Genomic DNA, 22051 nt, shown 5'->3' on the forward strand with positions numbered 1-22051 from the left:
AAGAGAAGTATTTGCAAACCTTGAACAAGCTGGAAATAGTCTTAAAACAAAAAGGAAATATCATTAAGTTACTATGTCGTTCCTCAGCAAGGGCTGGAAAGAATGTGGGTATGAATGAGTTAGCCTCTGTCTCACACCCAGACACGCATCTGTGCTGGTGTGAAGCACACAGGTCATTCACTCCCAGTCCTTACCCCACCCTGGCTGGCAGTTGCTGGTCTGCCAGAGAATCTTCAGGCCACGCATGTAGCCTGAGCACCACCTCACCCTGGAGCCCCCGAGGGCCCCCGAGCAGAGTACCAGGAACAGGAAGCCAGCGCACCCCAGAGTGAATGATCTCGGGAGCTAGTAGAGTGGCTCAGGGACGCGTTAGTAGTCTGGAGGAGCATGCCAAGGTAGCAACAGCTGCACTGCAGTCCTGTTCACCATTACAATCTGGCTCCACACAGATTGTAAAGAAGAACTCTGAGCTTTGGGATTTTGAAACACAGGTGAGGATAAGGAATGCATTTAGAGGAGAAGGAAAATCTTTTATATACTATGTTATGAGGTGTTAGATATTTTCTCTACATTATTTCCTTATCCTTACAAATAATCCCATGAGGGGCACCTGGGTGGCTCAGCGGGTTAAGCCTCTGCCTTTGGCTCAGGTCATGATCCCAGGGTCCTCAGATCGAGCCCCGCATCAGGTTCTCTGCTCCTTGGGGAACCTGCTTCCTCCTTTCTTTCTCTCTCTGCCTATCTCTCTGACTACTTGTGACCTCTGTCTGTCAAATAAATAGATAAAATCTTAAAAAAAAAACCAAATAACCCCATGAGTGGAATGATCTGAGCCTCTCATCCGTGAGGAAGAAGGCTCCGAGATGAATTGCCAAGGATGTGGTCAATTATTACTACAATGTGGTAGAGCCTGCTTTTAGATCCAGATATGAGTGGTTCCAAAACCCCCTCTTTTTTCCTATACTACACTACCTCCAAAAAGAAAAATTAGGATGTGCATTGTCTGTCAATTGCATTGCAGTCAACGAATGTACTCGCTACTCTCCCAACTTGGGAAGCGCTGAGAGTATTAGGGCCTTAGGAACAGACACTGGAGGGTTTCCGAACACTTGTTTAGTGACTTGTTACAGGATCTTGATTAAAAGGAGACTAAGAGCTTGAAAGACCTGAATCAATTATGCAGCCTTTCTCTGCCAAGTTAATTAGACAGTCCCTAAAATACTGGCTATGGGTCTTGGATCCCTCCGGAAACTGAGAGATGAAGAGGGACCTGTAAAGTGGGTTGCGCAGCTGCTGGGATCTGTGCTATGGAAAGTCACTGATGATCCGGCAATCTGTGCCTAGTTCAAGCTGATCCCACTCTAAGGTGTGTGTCCCCCTATTTTTTTTTCTTCTTCATTGAGCTTCACTTTCTCAGTCTCCCAAAATCCCAGGGTTCACAAATATTCCCTCCACTACACCAATACACTGTACAATAGTATCACCCCAAAGTCCTCAAGCACCCCCAGCCTGTAGGAAGAAATGAAATTACATCTGAATGGCAGCCTGGGCTGGTAGTCCTTAAAGGCAATAAGAACGTAGTGTTCCATTATAGCCACACCACCAATACTATTCACAAAATATCAATTGGGACTTCAGAAAATCAGAAATCTCAAAAAGTGGCCAGCCTCTCCATTTAGGAATGCAATGTGAGTGGGGGGAGAGGAGTTGGGAGCAGGAGAGGCTGGAGAGAAGAAAGAGATCAAACTCACTTGTCGAAAGGGGTGTGTGTGACTACTTAGAACTCATATTACATTAATTAGCTGCAACAACAGATAAACCCCCAAGTTTTACTGGCTTCACTCAGTTGAGGGTCACTCCTTCCTGCTGTGAAATCCAGAATGTGTCATCTTGAACAGCGGACAGCTTTTTTCCAGTTGGTAATTTGAGGACCAGGTGCCTTCCATCTTGATTCACCAATTTCAGTACTTGGCTCCCTGAATTAATTGTCTGTGTGCTTCAGGCTAGCAGGTGGAAGGGAGGAATGCAGGGTTGCATGTGGTGGGGAGGGGGTGATCAGGGGCCTCTCCCCAGAAGTGGTGCTTGTCACTTCTGCTCACATTGGGTTGCCTAGAACTCAGTCACATGGCCATAGCTCACTGCGGGGGAAGCTGGGAACTGTAATGTAAGTTCTCAAGGAGACATGGGTCCGCCTGCTACCCCTAGGGAGGCTGACCTCACTGACTGTGGCCAAGGCTGCATAGTACTCAGACCTTCCACAGAGCCTCCCTTGCAAGATGAGTGTTCTTCCAAACAGCTTTGCAAAAGGAAGACTGAAAACTTCTACATAAAAGCCAGGTCAGTGTTTCTGAGAAGATGAAATAAAAAGAAGGCTCAAAAAATTAAAAAAGAAAGAAAGAAAGAAAGAAAGAAAGAAAGAAAGAAAGAAAGAAAGAAAGAAAGAAAACCTTGAGGATTCTATATAAGGTGGAAGGAAGGAAAAAGTTGTGATACTCAGATATGGGGTTTTTTCTTGCACCTGAATGTGGCTTGAGGCTTATTTACCCAAGGAAATCTCTACTTGTTAGCATTTTGGGCAGCGTGACCGGATGAGGAATTCTTAGTTCTGCAGAGACTGGGGGAGAAGTGAGAGGTTGCCAGTCCCCATTCCTAGACCAGGTTCTAAGCCCTGCAATATTTATATTTGGATCTAAAATCTAGTGAATGGGAATGTGTAAGGAAAAGGTGTGAACTCTGTGTGTGTGTGGAGGAGAGAGCTTGGGATTTCGATCAGGAGGACCTGAATCATTAGGAAGTGAGTGGGGAGTGACTTCTCTCCTTGTGTGTATTGGAGATAAACTCTGAGAGTACTTTTTGCTTTTAAAGGGGATGGAGATAGCATACACATATCTACCAGTTTAAAGATCAATTTATATATACTACTTAAAAATATGTATCTATAAGATCCAATTTCTATATGTGTATGTTTGTAAAATCTGGCACACAGAGGTGCTCATCCCCTTTCCCTCCGCCATTCAAAGTGGCCTCTGTTCTGGGGCACCTGGCTGGCTCAGTCAGAAGAGGATACATGCCACTCATGCTCTTGGGTCATGAGTTCCAGCCTCCCGTGGGGTATAGTTTATTTACTTAAGTAAATAAAACTCAGAAGAATAGAGACCTCTGTTCTTTAGCAGTCTTGATTATTAGGCAGAAGAAACTATTTTACTTGGCTTCAGAGAGCTTATTTGAAGATACGCCATTATTCAATATTAAACACGGATCTGTATAATCCAGAAAGGTCAGCTGCCCATATCAGGGCTTAAGCTTCCAAATACCCTTGCCTCCACCCAGGTCCCACACCCTGGCCCAGCTCAGTCGCCAGAAGTGCATGAATGTCAGGTCATCTCTGCCCATCGGCACTGTCACCCAAGGAAACGCCACACAGCAACGTGGCATGGGGGTGTCCTCCTCCTTGCAGCCCTCCCCACTCTCCACATAGAGCTGCAGGGGCTGCTCTCCAAACCGGTGGTGAGGAGGTTGGCAGGTCCGTCAGCCACCACTTGCCTGTGTTAGGACAAGGAGCTGGATAGAAGGATGATACAACGATGAGCAGGAGGGAAGAGAGTGGGGAAGGCAGGGCCATAAGACATTGTATCTGAAGAGGAAGCCCAGGGTGGCATCTCAGCACCTGTCCTCTTTTCCAGAGCCCCTTCCCACGGGCCTCTTCTGCTCTGGCATTCTCAAGAGCACCGGAAATACAGAACTCACTTCATTTAAAGGAGAAGCATACGCCACTGTCCTTGTAAAGCAGAAGTGCTCACATCAGTGGGGTTTCAAACTGGGGGGGAGGGGGGCGGGGGTACTTGTGAGCTTCCTGCTCTAGCAACAGCTCTTAGCAATGAGGACCCTTGCGTCCCACAACCACAGCATGACTTATCCAAGGTCACACAGTCTGAGGCTTAAATATGGGTGCACTCAGTTATAAGCAAGAATTCCTTTTTGAATAATACTATCATGGATCCTGGAAACGGCAACCATTATGGGGTGCTTGCTGTCTTCCAGACATGGTGCTGAATTATGAACATAATTATCTCGTTGCATTCTCACCCCTGACACTGTGAGGCAGGTACTATTCTTATAAACTGAGCCTCCCAGGGGTTGAGTAACTTGTCCACGGTTGGTCGCACAGCTATGGAGTTGGGATCTGACCCAGGTGGCCAGGCTCCTGAGCACAGACTCCTGCCTGTTACGTGATCAAGATTTGACACAGCACAGAGATCTAGGCAGGAGGACACATGCTTAATATTCTCCTGGGGACCAGATGTTATCCTCTCGAGATGACCTCACCCTCAGTCTCATGCTCCAATTGAAGAACCCAGGGAGAGGCAGAGCTGGGATTTGGAGCAGATCAGTGTTCACGAGGCAGTGCTGGTAAGTAGTTTTTGTTTGGAGCAGGGACTCTTGAATGGGGACAATCCCTTCTAGACGATTGCTGTGCTCTTTAGCACTTTGAGGAGAAATGGTATTGGATTGTGACGTCATTGATCCTCGTTGGACAAAACTTGGTTCCATGCTAGGTTTCCTGACCTCCAGATGGGAATCCTGAGCCCACATAAAGTTGTTGAGCTGACAACTTCATGGCGTTGATGGTTCAGCTGATAATTCCCAGTAGAATAAAATATGGGTAGGTTCTGATTCCCCTTTCTCTTGTGATATTTCCTTGGGGAACTGATACATTTTTGCACGGGCTGTCTGTACGTGCCCTGCTATTGGGAAGAGAAAGACATACATTCCCTTTTGTAGAAATTAATGATAATAATAGCTGCTTTTTTTGTTGTTTTGAGGACTCTTCCAGGAATAGATATGTGTCCGTATGTGTTCATTTAATCTGCCCAGCAGGCCGATGCAATAGGAATTAAAACGCCCACTTTACAGATGAGGAAGTGAGGCTCAGAAAGAGCAATTAATTTTCACAAGGTACACAGCTGCCAAGCAGCAGAGCCAGAGGCAAACTGGATCTGTCACACCCCAGAGTCCTCAGTCTTAAGCGCTGGGCAGTGCTTGCATTGGTCTTAGTGAACAGCCAGAAATAAGGGCCCTATTGCTGTACCTCAACTCTCTTAAAATCACAGTGACAGTTTTTTTCTTTTTTTTTAGATTTTGTGTATTTATTTGAATGAGAGAGAATGTGCAGTTGGGGAGGGGGGTTAAAGGGAGAGAGAGAGAGAGAGTGAGCAGACTCCCAGCTGAACAAGGATCCTGATGCAGGGCTCCATCCCAGGACCCTGAGAGCAAGACCCGAGCTGAAGGCAGATGCTTAACCCACTGAGCCACCCAGGCGCCCCCACAGTGACGCCTATGTGGGTGAGCCCTACCTTTAAGGAATGGGCATCAGAATCTGCTGTAGGAAACAGCTTAGCCCAAAGCGGTTGTGTTCTGTGTATGAAATCTTAGCACCAGGCCTGTTGCTGTGTCCTCACAAACCTATTTATCTGTGTCCCAGAGAGAAGTCAAAGTTATCTTCTAGGCAGTTGGACTGAGCCTGACAGTAATGTGTCCCAGTTAAGTACAGTCTTTGGAGTTTGACCTTAGTTCTGACATATTATTTTGGTATATTACTAAACCTCTCCAGGATTCCATTTCCTCCTCTGTAAAATGGCAGTAATAGTGTCTGTCTGTGTTGGAAACCATGTGCGGGAGCTTGCTGCTTACAATGGCTCCCTTAACATTCCCCCCCAAACACACACCAGGGCCCTCAGCAACTTTGTTTATATTATCAGCAATTGGAAGATCCATTTCTCTCCTGCAGCATTCCAAATTTGCAACTGAGAAAATCTAGCCTTTTTGGATTGATTTTGAACTTAGGGTTCTGGAATGGTCACATTTCCTCCATCCTATAGTTTGAGAAACAGGAAGAACCGTAACTGGGAAACCCTTTGAAGGTTGCTGGTTTTTTCGGGGGTGGGGTGTGGCAGAGTGGCAGCACAGTCAAGTTTAAATGCAAATGGCACTCCCCTTCGTAGGCCTGGGGAAGCCAGATGACATTGGCTTAAAATTCGCTTCTATGAACAGACTATTTTCATTGTTTTATACCAGCCGGGGTACTGTAGAATGTTTACCTCCTCCTCTGTAAGAGGAAGTCCACCTTGCTCACACCCCATTTAGTACCCAGCACTTAGTACCCAGAATTTAGTACCCAGCATGGGACACAATCAGAGATCAATAAGGCTTTTTCCAAGAACTGAATGCAGTTTTTTCATTCATTAATATTTGCCCACGCACACACCCAGGAGATGGCCACATGGAAGGATTCAATGGAAGTTTATCCAGCTTCAACACCGTGCCCTTCCTGCCATTGGTGCCTTTATGGGACTTCCATTCTGGCAACTAAAGGATGCATTTCGTGTCCTGTTCAGACCCATTCTCCATCACATGCTCCAAAACCCCTTCTGCTTTCCCGCTCTTCTCTCTGTCCTCATCCTTTAACCAAAACTCCCATTCATTTATCACTGCCTGTATTATGGGTTCATCTAATAATTACTGAACTCAGCAAATGCTTATCACTGGAAGACAAAAGATACATAAGACCACTCCCTCATCCTCACCATCAGGATATTCTCAGGAGAAAAATGTGAAAATAATAATAGATAATTGTAAATATAATGTACAAAGTGTTATGACCAAACAAGTATAAAGTTACCTCTCCCGGGAGTGGAGGTTGAGGAGGGTTTTGGCAGTGAGGTTTGTGCTGAGCCTGGTGAGATGTGGTGGGGAAAGAAAGGGGAAAAGTGTTCCAAGTTCAAGGAACAGCTTGAGCAGGAGTGTGATGTACCAGGCAAGGGGCATCAATCAAAGCAGTCCAGAGGGCCAGGGCCAAGAGGAAGGGAGGCAGGCTTGGACCCCATTGCCAAGGCTCTGAAAGCCCTGCTTGGCTCTGAGTGACCCCAGGGACAAACAAAGCATGTGTTTAGGACACTGGCAAAACAGGGCCCCCAAAATAAAATCAGGAAAAAAGAACATCTAAAAAGAAACTAGTTTTAATTTCAACATACCTTTGAGTTTTGTTAAAATTTCAAAATTATTTCAAAATAGATTTTTATTTCCAGTTGAAACATTTTTTAAAATTTGGAATTACATGGGGGAGAACATCACTATCATTTTTTCAGCGTTTAGGATCTCTCAAATATCTCTGTCTGGCTCTGACTCTGTTACAGAAATTGGACACCAACCGACTTCAGCACTGGGATAGGCAGGATCAGTTGAAGCAGTATGCGAAATTGCTTTATGAATAGCCTATAACTGGCCCCTTAACCTACCCACAGGTATTAGCAGTTTATGATGTCAGGTTTTTTCCAAAGGACCTCTCACTGGTGGCATTTCAGGAACTGTGACAAAGGAAGCATGATAGGGAGGGTCTCTTTCCATAGCCCTAGAATTAGGAAGCAGGGCCCCTGGTGAAAATCAAGGACTCTACTTTCCAAAGAGAAGTCAGCCCTCTCCCCAGAGGTGTAAGAATCTGCAAACTGGTCCTACCATTCCCAAGTAGCCCAGTCATCCTTATCCCATGTTACCAATAAGACATCTTATGGGACATGATGCTCAAGGCCAGAAGTTACACATGCCTTCCTCTGCCCCCACTGCCTCTGGGGAGGGAGGGAGGGAGGGTGTATTCTTCCAAAAAACCAATGGGAGTATAGGTTTCAGGAAATCATTGGTTTAGCTTAGGAGTGCTTACAAGAAGGAGGAAATGAAATCTCCCTCCCCAGCTGGCTGGTTACAGCCGCCACCCTGTCCCCGCCCTCCCGCCCCTGTGCTGCCTGATGAGAAACATTCTGGAAGAAACTAGCATGTGTGTTGAGAGTTAGGGTTCTCAGAAAAGAAGGTGGGCAAGATGAAGGGAAACTCTAGGCCGTAAAAGGATGTACTTCATATAGGCAAAGACCCCCGCAACCGCCTAAATCAGACCTAGACAGGAGACTAAGAAGGCGGTGGGGGGGCTCCTTCCCAGCAGCCCGTGACCTAGGAGCACCCCTGCTGGCTCTCCTGACTCTCGGTGTCCTCAATACCAGAGCTCTAGGGCCCAGAGCAGGGAGTGGAGAAGTGAGACAGGCGGCTGCGCCCTGGCTAATGCCCAGTTCCTAGGTTGGAATTTCTATAAGGCTGTATCTGTGCCTAGCCGGTGCCTGGCCCAGAGGAGACATTTGCTTGTGTTGCAAAAGGAACACGTGGATCAAGCACATAATAAAAGTTAGTGCCCCTCCACACCCCACTCCACCCTTTTCTCTGCCACTCACGGCTTTCCTGCTTTGGGAGAGTCTTACTCATCTGCCAGAGGAGGGCGTTCCTTTGGCTAGGACTGGCTTGGGCAACAAGGCCTTCCTCAGAAGACCTACGGGGGGGAGTTCTTCAGACATAGTTTCAGGTCAGGGCTCAGGCTCTCATGTGCCTAGTCCCACCCCTGGGCTTGCGTTCTAGCTCAGTGGGCGGGAGAGCATAAATTGCAGCTGTCCTCAGCCTTGCTGCATTTTTACCGAAGACTTCCGACAGCAACATGAAGTTGGGGGGTTTTCTCCTCCTGGCGATGCTCCTCACCCTCAGCTCGGAGGTACAGGAGCTCCAGGCTGCGGTGAGACCACGGCAACTTCTGGGTAAGTCTAGGCAAAAGGCAGCCCTTTCTCTGCATGAAGGAGCTGGAAAGTGGGCTGGCAGGGACTGGTGTGTGCTGGGGGTGGGGTGGGGGGAAGGAAGGCAAGAAGGACAGATCTTCTAGTCCAGGAGCCACCTTGACGGCAGCACCTCTCTCCTTCTGCCTCCACTCTTCCCTCCTCCTTTCCTTGGGTCTTTCTTCCCACTCTTCCCTCTTGCTGCCCCATCAGCCCCCCGCCATCTTCCCCAGCATCTCTCTCCCCCATGGGTTTCTTGGTCTCTTGCTACAAATAGATCAGGTCACAAGAGAACATAGTTTCCTGATCATGCTCTTGGTCTCTTGCTACAAATAGATCAGGTCACAAGAGAACATAGTTTCCTGATCATAGTTTCCTGATCATTCCTGATCTTAATTTCTGCTTTTCCTTTTACCCGCAACATTCTCAAAGGAGCAATCTTAACTCTCTCCCCGAACTTCCCCACAACTCCTTCCTTTGCCTCCTAAAGGTGATTGCCATTCCTGTCCCCGTCAGTCTCCAGAAACTTCGCTCCCAGGATCTGCTGACATCTCTTGACCCTCCTCAACAGCAAAAGTCTGTAACCTCTGCAGCACTTGGCGTTGTTTGCCACTCCATCAGTCCTCAGATTTTTCTTCTCTCCTGGATTATGGTCACTGGAGCTCTTACTTATCCCTAAAGATTCTTGGCTTCAGCTCTTAATCCTCTCTCTGCTGTGCTGTCCTCTCCCACATTAAACCAGTTGCCAAATATCGTCCATTCTTTGTAATTGTCTCTAGTGTGTGCTCCTTCCTTTCCACTCCCCATTGCCACATGGCCCATCTGGCCCTGACTACCCCTTGCTTGGGACAGTGCCGTGTGGTTTCCTGACAGCACTTCCTGACACTGGATTGCTTCTGAGGTTTGCTTACTCACGGAACCCTGGTCAATTCTATACCCTCATGCCACAATAATTTTCTTAAGTGAACTACAGTCCTATCCCTCCCTTGGTCTAGCAAGTGAAACCCAAACTCCTCAGGTCCTCAAGATCTGGCCCCATAACTTTACCCCCCACCTACTTTTCCTGCCTGACTTCCAATTGCCCCCTTCTACTTCCCAAGCCTTGCATTTATTTGCCAGTCTTCCCGTATTCCTTGTATTTCAGCCAAGGAGTGAGGAGACGAGGCACCCAGGGTGCCGTATTTAAGGAGATGTTCACTCTCAGGGCTGTGCAAGTGCCCCTTAAACTTTGTGCTCCTGGAGCCTTGCATGCCTCTTCCTATGCCAGGCCCAGTTACATTTCTCCCCTTGTGAACTCTTACCAGTAATTCTCTTCTCTTCCATCAGACTCTACCACCCCCCTCAATTCTGCCTTTAAAAGATTCCTCTACTTCAAGACTCACCTTTTCTAGTCAATCTAACTGGAAGTGATGTCCTCTCTCCTCTGAACCCCTTTTCCTTTGGATATACCTCTTCTCAGGACACTTGTCCGCACTGCCTTGTTTCTTGTGCCTTCAACACAAGACTTACTTACCTCCATCGTTAGACTCTATGCTGCTTTAAGGTAATGACTCTATATCTTTATATTTTCTGAATAACTTAGCTCTATGCTTTGCACCTTGTAAGAAATCAACAGATTTACGGAATGACCAAACAGCTATGAGTGGAGACAAAGTCTTGAACCTTCTCACCATAAATCAACAACAGTGGATAGAAGCATGGAGGGATCACACTGACTTTCTCTGAGGGCTGCAAGTATATGGAAGACACCCCACCGGGCCCGTTCTTACAGTCTTACAGTGCTAAACAGCATTCTCTTCCTTCCGAGCCTCGTGCTTGGTGCCAGCCCCAGCCCTCTCAGCAGGTGGTGCCAGCCCTCTCAACACAGCATCAGAGAGTCATCTTTTTTTATTATTATTATTTGACAGAGCGAAATCACAAGTAGGCAGAGAGGCAGGCAGAGAGAGAGGGGGGAAGCAGGCTCCCTGCTGAGCAGAGAGCCCGATGTGGGGCTCGATCCCAGGACCCTGAGATCATAACCTGAGCCGAAGGCAGAGGCTTAACCCACTGAGCCACCCAGGCGCCCCCAGAGAGTCACCTTTATGGATCAGGACTGACACTGGAAAATGAACTTCATTTTCCCTGCTCAATCCAAGAGCTCCATTTTACCCATGAGGAAACAAAGGCCCAAAGAAGTCTAGACACAGAAACAGGTAGAGAAACTCCTGATAATCGCTGAGCAGAAGCAAAACCATGGCACATATTCATCCAGAGCTCTGCATACATTTACCTAGAAGCTTCTGTAGGGTCTTCACCAGCTTCTGGGACCTACTTCATTGGTTCTGAAAGACTAACTCTGAGGCTCTGGGAACCTGGGGGTGGGGCTCCACTCAGGCCAGGAGTGACTCCTTGAAATTTGGAGATGTGCTCATCTTGTCAAGATCTACTTCACCATGTGGGATGGCAGAGGGAGCGTGGCCCAGGGGCCAGGCAGGTGTCAGCTGAATTCCACTTCTGTACCTACTAGTGGGCAGTTTACCTCTGTGCACCCCAGCTGTCACACCTGTAAGGTGAGAGTAGTCAGACTCACCGCGCAGGGTGACTGCAAGTCACCACTGATGGCATTTGGTAGGTGTGAGTCTCCTCTTTTCTGCCCATTTCCCTGCAGAGTAGGGAAGTGGGGACATCTGAGGGGACTTCTTTGTACTTCTCTTCCGCAAACACAGTTACGCTCTTCGTTAAAGTGGGCCTTACTTTATTGTGGTCATGTGAATGCATCATTTTAAACTGTAATATATAAGATGTTAATGAGTTGTTGTTCTGTGAGTAACTATTTACAAATTCCCTTTTTATTCAACTGGAAGACAAAAATGGAACGGATTCTTTCAATCGGTCAAGGGCTGTCCTCTCTGACACTTGTGCTTAAAGCAGGGTGGTTTTCAGCCGGTCTGTTCTAATATAGGCACCTGCATTGAGCTCTGCAGCGGTGACTGGGATTGTGACGTAGGGGAGAGCTGCGTCAGCAATGGGTGTGGCCACGTCTGTGCTGCAGTTTAAGGACAGGTAAAAACAGCAGCCCCTCCCTGCTTCCTCAAACCTTGTCCCAGCTAGGCTGGCTGGCTCTGATGGGACTTTCCAGAAGTGGGTGGGATAGAAACCTGTCTCTCTGTGGCCTTTCCCTCTTCACACCCTTCCCAAGAAGTATCTATGACAGGATGGTGCCTTCCAAACCTTTAAAATAATTTTACTCTCCTAGCTCATCATATATCTAGGAGAGAAATCAGATTATTTATTTGAACAAAAAGAACATAAAAACCAGTCACATTATCTCCCATCCCCAAATGATACCTGCTTAATACTCTGGTGCATATTTTAAACACACACACAGACACATAACATATATATTGAAATGAGATAATCGTATGTCTAGTTTGACTTCTTAACTATTTCACTTAGAAATACCTAATGAACAACTTTGAACAACATCAGTCTTCTTTAACAGCCTTGTAGAAGTCCACCATATATACTCATATATTTAGTAACCCCCATTAATACACATTTAATATGTTCATTGTTTATTAATATGGTTATAATGAATATTAAATGTGTGCATATGCCCTTATTAATTTCCTTGGGATAAATTCTAAGAATTATAATTTATGACCAAAGAGTATGTTCATTTTCCGCCTCTGATGCACACTGCCAGACTGACCTATGAGAACCCCTTTCCTGTAGAAATATCTCAGGGTCCTCACATGATCGTTTCTTTATTTTCAATATCCATCAAATGAAAACGCATAATGAGAAGCTACCATGATTCAGCCTTGATTATAAACTAAGCTGTATTCATTAGTCCATATAATAACTAACACAATAGAATCAACATAAACTTTACAAGTAACCCATTTGTGTTCAGAATATAATATCTGTCCAATTCACCCACATCCTTGGGATGCTTTTGGCCTTGTTGGTTCTTTCAGGTGCTTATTGATTCCCGAAACTGAGAACTGTCCCCTCTCGATTGCATTCTGTCATTCCAGGTCCCCAAAACAGCAGGTCTCACGTATAATTTTTTGGTCCATTTTTCAGATGAAGACTCATCTTGAAGGTCATCCTTCCCCAATAATTTCTCAACACTTCCTGTCTTCAAAGATACAACTGGAACTCCTTCACCGGGAAGACAGATGAAAATGGGTGTCTGTGGGTAGAGATTACAAGAGATGTGGGGAAGGGGAAAGAGTCATTTCTTTTAATAAATCATTGTCAACAGTACCCACGCTGTTTGGGTTATTTGGTTAAGGGTGATGATGAGGTGGACAGGGTGGGAGACAGGTAACATTTGCGGAGCACTTGATATGCAACTGTGTTATATTCTCCATAAGCATCATCTAATTTATCCTTACAACCACCTTGTGACTATGCTTATTATTTATATATAAGGATGCTGAGGTTTGGAGAGATTAAGTAATTTGCTCAAAATCACATGGCAGGTAAGTGACAGGGTCTTACCTCTAATCCCATTCCAGCTCCAGAGCCTATGCATTATAGTGAGGTAGTTAGGAATTCTGATTCTGAATTTCAAACCCAGGTCTGCCACATAACTGTGTGACCTTCAGCAAGTGTCCTAACCTTTCTGTGCTTCAGTTTCCTGATCTGTATGACAATATACACGTCATAGAGCTCCAAGGACAAAAGAAGTTAGTTCATGTAAAGTACTTGGCACACAAAACATTCAATTATGTTAACTACAATTGTTATGATTATCAAATAGATGGGATGATGGCATTTAGTACTAATTTTCAAGGAATCTAGAACAGAAGCCTAGGACAATCCTCCTTCCTAGCCTATCCTAGCTCATCTGGATCCTGAAAGCCAGCCCCTCTCTTCTGGTTTTCCCCATTACAAAAGATGGGAGGTAAAAATAGACTTACAATTTTTTGTCCATGTTCTTCATTATTGCAACTGGCCTGGTCTGTGGTCTGATTTCAGCCAATTTACTGCCTGTGTGGGCCTTGACAAACCATTTGAACCCTTTAAATTGTCTTTCTCTAAGCCATTTAAACTTTTTTATCTGTAAAAAGGGAAAATAACAGTATCTACCTCACTTGGATGCTAAGATTTATAGAACATTATAGTTTACAAAGTATCACAAAGATCCCATTTGATTTTCACAACAACCAACCTAAGGGAAATAGGAGGCGCTGAATAGTGAATTTATTCATTCCACCAGTAAGTACTGGGAGGTGTCTACCATGACTCAGGTGCCATGCTAGTGTTAGGGATAAAATAGTGAATCAGACAGACAGAATGTATGCCTTAACAAATCTCACTTCCTAGAGGAAGAAACAGGTAATATAACAATAAAGAAGATTGTTACACATTATGGTCAATGTTCTGAAGGAAGTAAACAAGGATGTGAATTAGAAGGGGTAAGGAGTAAAGTCTACTTCAGTTAGAATGATCCAGACTCTAATGAGATGATAAAAATTAAGTCTTGACAGATTTCCAAAATATGAAAGAGGTGATATTCCAGAGTAAGGGTTCCAGATCACCTTATGCGGAATTTATAAAGGGAAATGGCTGTGAACATGCTTAGCATCTTCAAGGCCCCAAGGTTCTGTAAGTTTAAAAAATACTGAGAGTGAGGAGGAGTAAGGATGTGTGAGGAGATTTTCTTGGGAGAACTTTTGCCAAGCTCTAAGTTCCACAGTTTGGGGGTTATCACCTAAACACAAGACAAGGAAGGGGGCCCTCAAGTCCTCCCTGAGAGTTTGATGTATGTTTTCTTCAGTTAGTGATCACTAAAAGGTAGGAATGTTCATTTCCTTGTAGAAATCATACTGCCATCCGCAAGGGCATATTCCATCAGAGCTTAAAAGACCGGTATTGGCCGTATCTGCACACTTCGCAATTCCTGGGTCATTCAGTCCTGAATATTAATATGGATCATCCATGTTACAACCTAAGATGAGCCACATTGAACCCAGATCCTTTCCAGTCTAGGTCACCACCTCCACTGTGGTGATGACCAGGCTTCATGTGCTTCTAGCCCAGTGTTGGGTATCTCTTGTGCATTCCTTCAAATACTCCTGGCCTTACACTCTTGTTTTAATCATCGCTATGGCAAGCAGTTTCTGTCAGGCATCTACTAGTTTAGTACAAGGTAATCAGAGACTTGCCTTGGACTTGTACCCCAGTACCCCATACCTCTCACTTTTGCCTCAGGGCTTTTTTGTACAACAAGAAACTCCTGCAGGAACCACTACCCATTGACATGCTCAAATGAGAAGCATTGGAGAATTGATACCTGGTGAGGGTAAGGCCTGACAACAGAATTCAAAGGCTGACAGTTATATGCTTCCATCTTCCATTCCTTGACGGGGGTCAGGGGGGTGTCTGAGAACATTCCATAAGGCTTCTCAGAAAATCTTGAGGATTGAGCACTCACCCTTTGCAATGGCCAATTTGATAGTACATAGGTGTACTGATTCTCCTTTCTTCCCTATTCATTCCTGAATAAGTCAGTCACATAAACCTCATCTAAGGCTCTGCTTTGGGAGAAATCAGACTAACACTTCCGTGACTAGGTCTCAACTCCTGATCTTCTGTGAGCAAATGCTTGAATATCACAAACACACACAAATACATAACACACACATACACACATCCCAAGAATAAGCAATAATATACAAACACAATGACATCTAAATTCAAACAAAAAATTAGTATTTCTTCCCCAAACCCAAAGTCTTCAGAAAACAAGCTCTTCTAAAGCATGTCCCCAATTGTTATTGCTAAACACAAGTGTTTTAGTCTCAGGATTAAACGTGTACATTCGTGTGACTTCGAGGTTTTCCTAAGAACCACTGATGAGCATCTGCTCTATATTTGCATAATTCAAAAACCCAAGACATGACCAAATGTAAATTTCATGCCTTCACCTCTTGGGTGACTAAAAACTGTTTACAGCATTTAAAATGGCTATTTTCTTTCCCAGCTTCTTGCTTTTAAGGCTACAGGAAATCTTGGGGTGTCCAATCTCAACCAGGTCACCCGTAGGCAGTTTATATTTTACATGGCTCAGTTTGAACTTCCAAATTTCTTTTCTTGTGTAATGGAGCGCGAGTTTCTCAGAAGGATGCACAGCCAAATGCAAGGAATACTGGGACTTATACCCTCTATTTACAGGGTGGTTTTGTGCCTGGGTAAGAATCAAAGGCTCTCACACGATGTAAGAAGAATCCAAGGATGTCGTAGAACCAGCAGTTTCTGCCGTTGCCACCACCAACAGCCCCTCTCCAACTACAGGCCGCCTGGTGAAACGCTAGTACTAAATAGCCATGTCAACCCTGCCCAGGAACACACTTTCTAGGAGGACAAATAGAGTCCCACTTTTCAGTCAGGACTCAAAGACAAGTGGGAGGTAAAACTACAACAACAGCAAAAACAAAACAAGAAAAACACCAAGTTAATTTCTGACAAATATTCGCAAAACACTCCGAGGACCGACGGGGTCTAAAGAAGTATTTCCGGAACTGGCGCGCGGAGCCGGGAATACCCCGGAAGTGTTTCTCTGTTGTCCTACGTAGGAAAGATGGCGGCGGTACAAGTCGCCGGCTCTGCTGGGCGCGAAGTGCCACGAGAGCCACCTCCAGAGCGCAGCAGTGGATTTCGCTGCTTGTCGGCCAGGCTCTGCGCCCTGCGCCCGGATGACAGCAGCTCCGCCCGGACCGAGATCCACCTGCTGTTCGACCAGCTCATCTCTGAGAACTACAGCGAGGGCGGCGGCGTGGCTCCGGAGGTAGGCGGCGTGCGGGGTGGGGAGGACTCGGGCCGCGCCTATTGGCCCCGGCCCCAGCCTCAGGGACCCAGCTGGTAGCTCCCGCCTGCCGCGCCCGGCTTTTCCCAGCTCCGCTAAGCATTACTTAGCTCTAGGCTCCCAGGCTCCCTCCGACCGCGGCAGTCTCTGCTCTCCTCCAGCTGAAGATCTGCAGTGCTTGGCAAACTCGCATCTTTAAAACCCCACTTGAGGGGCGCCTGAGTGGCTCAGTGGGTTAAGCCTCTGCCTTCGGCTCAGGTCATGGTCTCAGGGTCCTGGGATCGAGCCCCGCATCGGGCTCTCTGCTCAGCAGGGAGCCTGCTTCCCTTCCTCTCTCTCTCTGCCTGCCTCTCTGCCTACTTGTGATCTCTGTCTGTCAAATAACTAAATAAAATCTTAAAAAAAAAAAAACAAAACAAAACCCACTTGATGACTTCTGCTCTGATAACACTGCAGGTGTCATCTCTGGTCGCACCTTCCCGTCGCCCGGCTCCACTCCCTGCGTACAGAACACTTTGCATATAAAATTCACTTCTTCCATTTATTGAAGACCTGGTACTCAGACCATCATGTACGGTACTTTATGGTGTACGGTACTTTATGGTGTACGGTCCGAGGAATCTTACAACGTGGGTAGTATTAGATCTACTTTACTGATAAAAATACTGAGGCACGTAAAGATCCAGTGTCATATTGCTGGCAAAAGGCAGAGGTAGAGTTGGAGCAAAGGCTGTCACATGCTCCCTGCCATTTTATGTTGTTTCCTACTAGCTCTTCCCTATCTGCCTCCTGTTTAGAGTAATAATAATGTTTACACACATCAGGCCTTGGATACTACTTACTGAGCTCCCAGAACTCTTGACCCAGTCATACCACTGCCTCTGGTGCTCATAGGTGCCTCAAATTTGACAGTTCCTAAAAACGAAGTTACATTTTCTCTGGAGACAACTGTATCCACAGCCCATCCCATGCCCCAACTCACGAAAACATGCCCAGTCTGCCAGGTCACACTGGCACAAACACTGGTGCTTCCTCTTTCCTCCCAGATCTTACCCAATGCGGATTCTTCAGATTCCATCTCATATATATTTCTTATTCCCTTTTCTGTGCTCCCACTGCAGTGCCTTAAGCTCTCAGGCAAGATGACTCCTGAACTCTTCCACTGGTCTTCTCAAACTTCTCTTCAGCCTCCTGTCTAGCTCTTCTCCAAACCATTCTTTGTTCTACTACTAGAGTGGTCTTTTCTTTCATGGGAAAAAATCTGATTCGAAAGGCAAAGCTCTGATTTGGGCAGATCTTCCATACATATTGGTAGATGATCAGAGCAGGTTATGGAACAGTTCGTTGCAGTATGACATACAGAGTGAGGAGCGTGTCTAAGAAAATACATGCATTTATAGATGTAAAGAGTTCACAGCAACAAATGGAAGCGTTTACAATGAAATAATAGTGTATGTCCCCAGGGAGCAGAATGGAATTTAGGACCTTTTGCTTTATTATTATAATTTGATATTTTTTCATCAAAAATATGTGCCTTTCCAGTCTCCTGTCACTTCTCCTTTTGTGCCTTGTGTGCAGTCATTTAAAACCTGCTGTTCCTCAGCATCTACTAGTGTTTCACACCTACTGGTATTCTAGGTCTTTGCACACTCCATTCCCGTTGCTTGCTGTGTCTTTCTTTGCTTTGTCTGTCTGGCAGATTTTAGTCATCCTTCAGATCATTCCAGATTATGCTTAATAATCACCTCCGTGAGGGGCACCTGGGTGGCTCAGTTGGTTGCCTTTGGCTCAGGGCATGATCCTGGACTTCCGGGATCAAGTGCCACATTTGGCTCCCTGCTCAGTAAGGAGTCTGCTTCTCCCTCTGACCCCCTCCTCTCATTCTCTCTCAAGTAAATAGATGAAATCTAAAACAAAACAAAACAAAAAAATCCATCTCCCTGGGGCTCCTGAGTGGGGCAGTGGGCTAAGTGTCCTACTCTTGGTTTCCGCTTAGGTCATGATCTCAGGGTCCTGGGATCGAGCCCCACATCAGTCTCCACACTCAGCACAGAATCTTTTTAGGATTCTCAATCCTCCTCTCTCTGCCCCCCCACCCCCACTTGTGCTTTCTCTCTCTCTAAAATAAATCTTTTAAAAAAATCACCTCCATAAGACCTCCCTAATTACCATTTCCCCGTGGAGTTTGCAGTTAATTCTTTCAGCATTTAATTCGCTTTAATTATTTATGAGTATTTCTGTCTTCCTCACCATGAGCTCTTTTTAAAGTTCAGGAACATGTTCATCTTTGGAGCCCAAAGATCTAGTACACTACCTAGCACATAGTAGGTGCTCCAAACCTTTCAATTCAATAAACATCAGTGGATAAATGAATAGTGTGATTTGCAAATAGATTGCCCTCTTTTTTTTTTTTTTTTTTTGGAAGAATTACCTTATTTTACAATAAATTGATCCAGGTGTCATTTCTCATTTTCCCAGTGGCATTGAAAATATGATTTGTTTACTTTCTTTTCTTTTTTAAGATGGGAATGAATGAGTTCTATTTTTTTTATTTAAAAATATTTTTAATTCCCATATAGTTAACATACAGTGTTATATTAATTTCAGGTGTATAATACGGTGATTCAACAATTCCATACATCACCCAGTGCTCTTCACAAGTGCCTTCCTAAATCCCCATCACCTATTTCCCCCATCACCCCACCTGCCTCCCCTCTGGTAACCATCAACTTGTTCTATCTATAGTTAAGAGTCTATTTCTTTGGTTGTCTCTCTCTCTGTCTTTTTTGCCCTTTGCTTGTTTGTTTTGTTTCTTCAGTTCCACAGATGAGTGAAATCATATGGTGTTTGCCTTTCTCTGACTGACATTTCACTTAGCATAATATTCTACAGCTCCATCCACGTCATTGCAAATGCCAAGATTTCATTCTTCTTTATGGCTGAGTAATATTCCACTGTAGATATCTAAACCACATGTTTATCCATTTATCCATGGATGGACACTTGGGCTGCTTCCACATCTTGGCTGTTGTAAATAATGGTGCTATAAACAGCGGTGCATGTATCCTTTTAAATTAGTGTTTTTGTATCCTTTGGGTAAATACCCAGTAGTGCCATTGGGTAGTTCTATTTTTAACTTTTTGAAGAACCTCCATACTGTTTTCGACAGTGTCTGCACCAGTTTGCATTCCCACCAACAGTGCATGAGAGTTCCTTTTTCCACACATCCTTGCCAACATCTCTTGTTTCTTGTGTTTTGTGTTTAGCCATTCTGGCATTCTGATGGGTGTACAGTGATGTCTCATTGTAGTTTTGATTTGCATTTCCCTGATGATGAGTGGTGTTCAGCATCTTTTCATGTGTCTGTTTACTTTTTGGTGTTTTTAACTTCACTGTGTGCTTTTACATTCTGGAGGCCTTCCTTGGTTGTTTAATTGCACTGTCTCTACATATGTGGAGACTCTGGAGTCTTCAGCCTGACCAAAACCACATTGAGTCTTATACTTTTTTTAGGACATCATAGTTCTGTGATGTCATTTAATTTTTTTTTTCTGAGTTTCTACTTGAGATTTCATCTTTCCCCATTTTGAGTGTGAACATTCACTTTCATTTTTCTGTTTGGCTATATTTGGTGGGGGGTGGGGGTTGGTGGGTGGTGGTTCTTCACTTGACTAATAGGCATATTGCCTTTTCATTATCTTTTTTTTTTGGTAGGATGTCTGTACTCTTCTTGTCCAAGCTTGCCGACTGGTACCTTTTAATCAGAATCATCTTGTCAGCAAAGTGTCTCAACTTATCCACCATTTACTTAACAGATTACAGGTAATCATGTATATGACCTTAGAATTCATCATAAACTAAACCTTTGAAATGCTACATTTGTGTTAAGTGTGATAGGCTGATCTTTTGAGAAACTGCAAGAAGCAGTTCCTTACTAAGAATGATATTAAATATAATTCTGACCAAAAAAATTATGCTGCTCAGTTCTAGAAGTTTGTCTATGAGAGGTGTCCCTTTCTGTTTGGTTCAAGAAACCAATAGCACTGAGGCCTCCAGGTCTTAGAATTTTTCATGGAAGATGTATTTGACCAAGATATATCTAAGAAAAAGTTGAAACAATCCCCTGATTCTTTCCTGCCAATATTTATCCCCCTTTCCCAAAGCTACCATTTTTGCAGTCTACTTTGTTTATCATAAAACATAAGAAGTAGCTTGGGAGCAAGAGGACATTAGATGAAAAGACCCCTGTTATTTATATCAAGGTCTGTACTATGGTTCCCCTCTCTCCAGAACCTTCTTAACTTCCTAAATAAATCTCATATCTTTTTAGAAACAGTTCAGAAGTTGCGGCTGTTAGCTACCATAGGATACCACATGAGTACATGGATACAGTTAGCATAAAATTTACAATTAGCATTATGTAATCTAGGATTCTTTTGGCTGCAAGAAACAGAAGAACCAACCTAGAATAGCTAAAAAAATTTTTTTAATTATCTCATGTCACAACCACCAAGGGAGGAACTCCAAGGGGCACTTAATAAGAAGAAACGTATGGCATTTTTTTCATTCACTGTCTATATGGGTTTTCTGTATCTCTTACAGTCAAGATGGCGGCCTCAGTTCCAGGCCTCCCATGTGAAATAAATAAATAACATCCTGCAGAAGCAAAAGAATGATTTGTTTTGTGTTCCTTTGATTTAAGAACGAGGCTTCTTGTCCCCCACACTCTCCATCAGACCTCCCCTGCTATTTGGCTGGAGAGACCTAAGTCATATGAAAACCCCTCTACACCCCTCTGATCAGGGGAATGGTTTACCATGAGTGGCTTAAACCATGGGTCAACCTTGACTGCATATTAGAATCACCTGGAGGGCTTAAGCTCCCTAGATGATTACAATGTGCAGCTCAACTTTTATATCAAAGTTTCTTAATCTTGGCACTATTGATATTTTGGATTGGATGATTCTTAGTTGTGGGCGGCAGTCCTGTGCATTATAGGATTTTAGCAGCATCTCTCTTATCTTCTCCCTTAGAAGCTAGTAGCATCCCCCCAATTGTGAATGTCTATACTCACTGCCATAAAAAAAATCTTATTTCCCTGGGAAATAGGATTGCCCCCAGTAGAGGACCACTGTCTTAGCTAATTGGGATTTACCCTCAGGTCTCATGTGCAAGAGATGAGCCACCAAATAAAATCAGTACTCTGCCAGCAGGAGACAGGAGATGAATGCTGATAGGTAAGCAGTGTCTGCTACGTGTGACTTCCTAAATGAAATGAGCCTATTTTCAAGTTTAGAATTTTTCACACCGATACGGTATCTTCTGAATGTTTACTGGTGTCAGATATATTACCTTTGTAACTTAGGCAGTTGGAAAAATTCCTGATCACATATGGTACCTACAGCCCTTAGCCGACTTCCTAGTTTTTGATGACAGGTTATTTGAGTTATTCATGAATTGATACTTCGATTAACCAGCTTTGTCCCAACAAGATTATAAACTCCTTGAGGACAAAGATATGTCTTCCTGTCCTGTTTCCTCCATCAGAGTGAGCCATAGTAGCTATTTAGCAGACATACATACTCGCAGTGTATTTGTTGAGCATTTACTA

At 44.6% G+C, this 22051-nt stretch overlaps 1 protein-coding gene across 2 annotated transcripts in view; it reads left to right on the top strand.

Moving 5' to 3' along the window:
• The first annotated feature begins 1839 nt into the window (after nt 1-1839).
• Nucleotides 1840-22051, top strand: part of HEATR6 (HEAT repeat containing 6) — a 47180-nt gene continuing 26968 nt past the window's right edge. Inside the window, exons 1-3 of one of the 2 annotated variants that reach the window (XM_032843219.1) lie at nt 1840-1845; nt 16188-16422; nt 20155-20262. In XM_032843219.1, coding sequence (XP_032699110.1) covers nt 16216-16422; nt 20155-20262 — 315 coding nt within the window. In that variant the 5' untranslated portion in view covers nt 1840-1845; nt 16188-16215. Of the gene's footprint in view, nt 1846-16187; nt 16423-20154; nt 20263-21601; nt 21678-22051 lie in introns of those variants that run through there. The other variant, XM_032843220.1, reaches the window with a different exon arrangement.

This window comes from Lontra canadensis, unplaced genomic scaffold, assembly GCF_010015895.1.
Source record: "Lontra canadensis isolate GAN:19392208 unplaced genomic scaffold, GSC_riverotter_1.0 scaffold137, whole genome shotgun sequence".
Classification (NCBI taxonomy): domain Eukaryota; kingdom Metazoa; phylum Chordata; class Mammalia; order Carnivora; family Mustelidae; genus Lontra; species Lontra canadensis.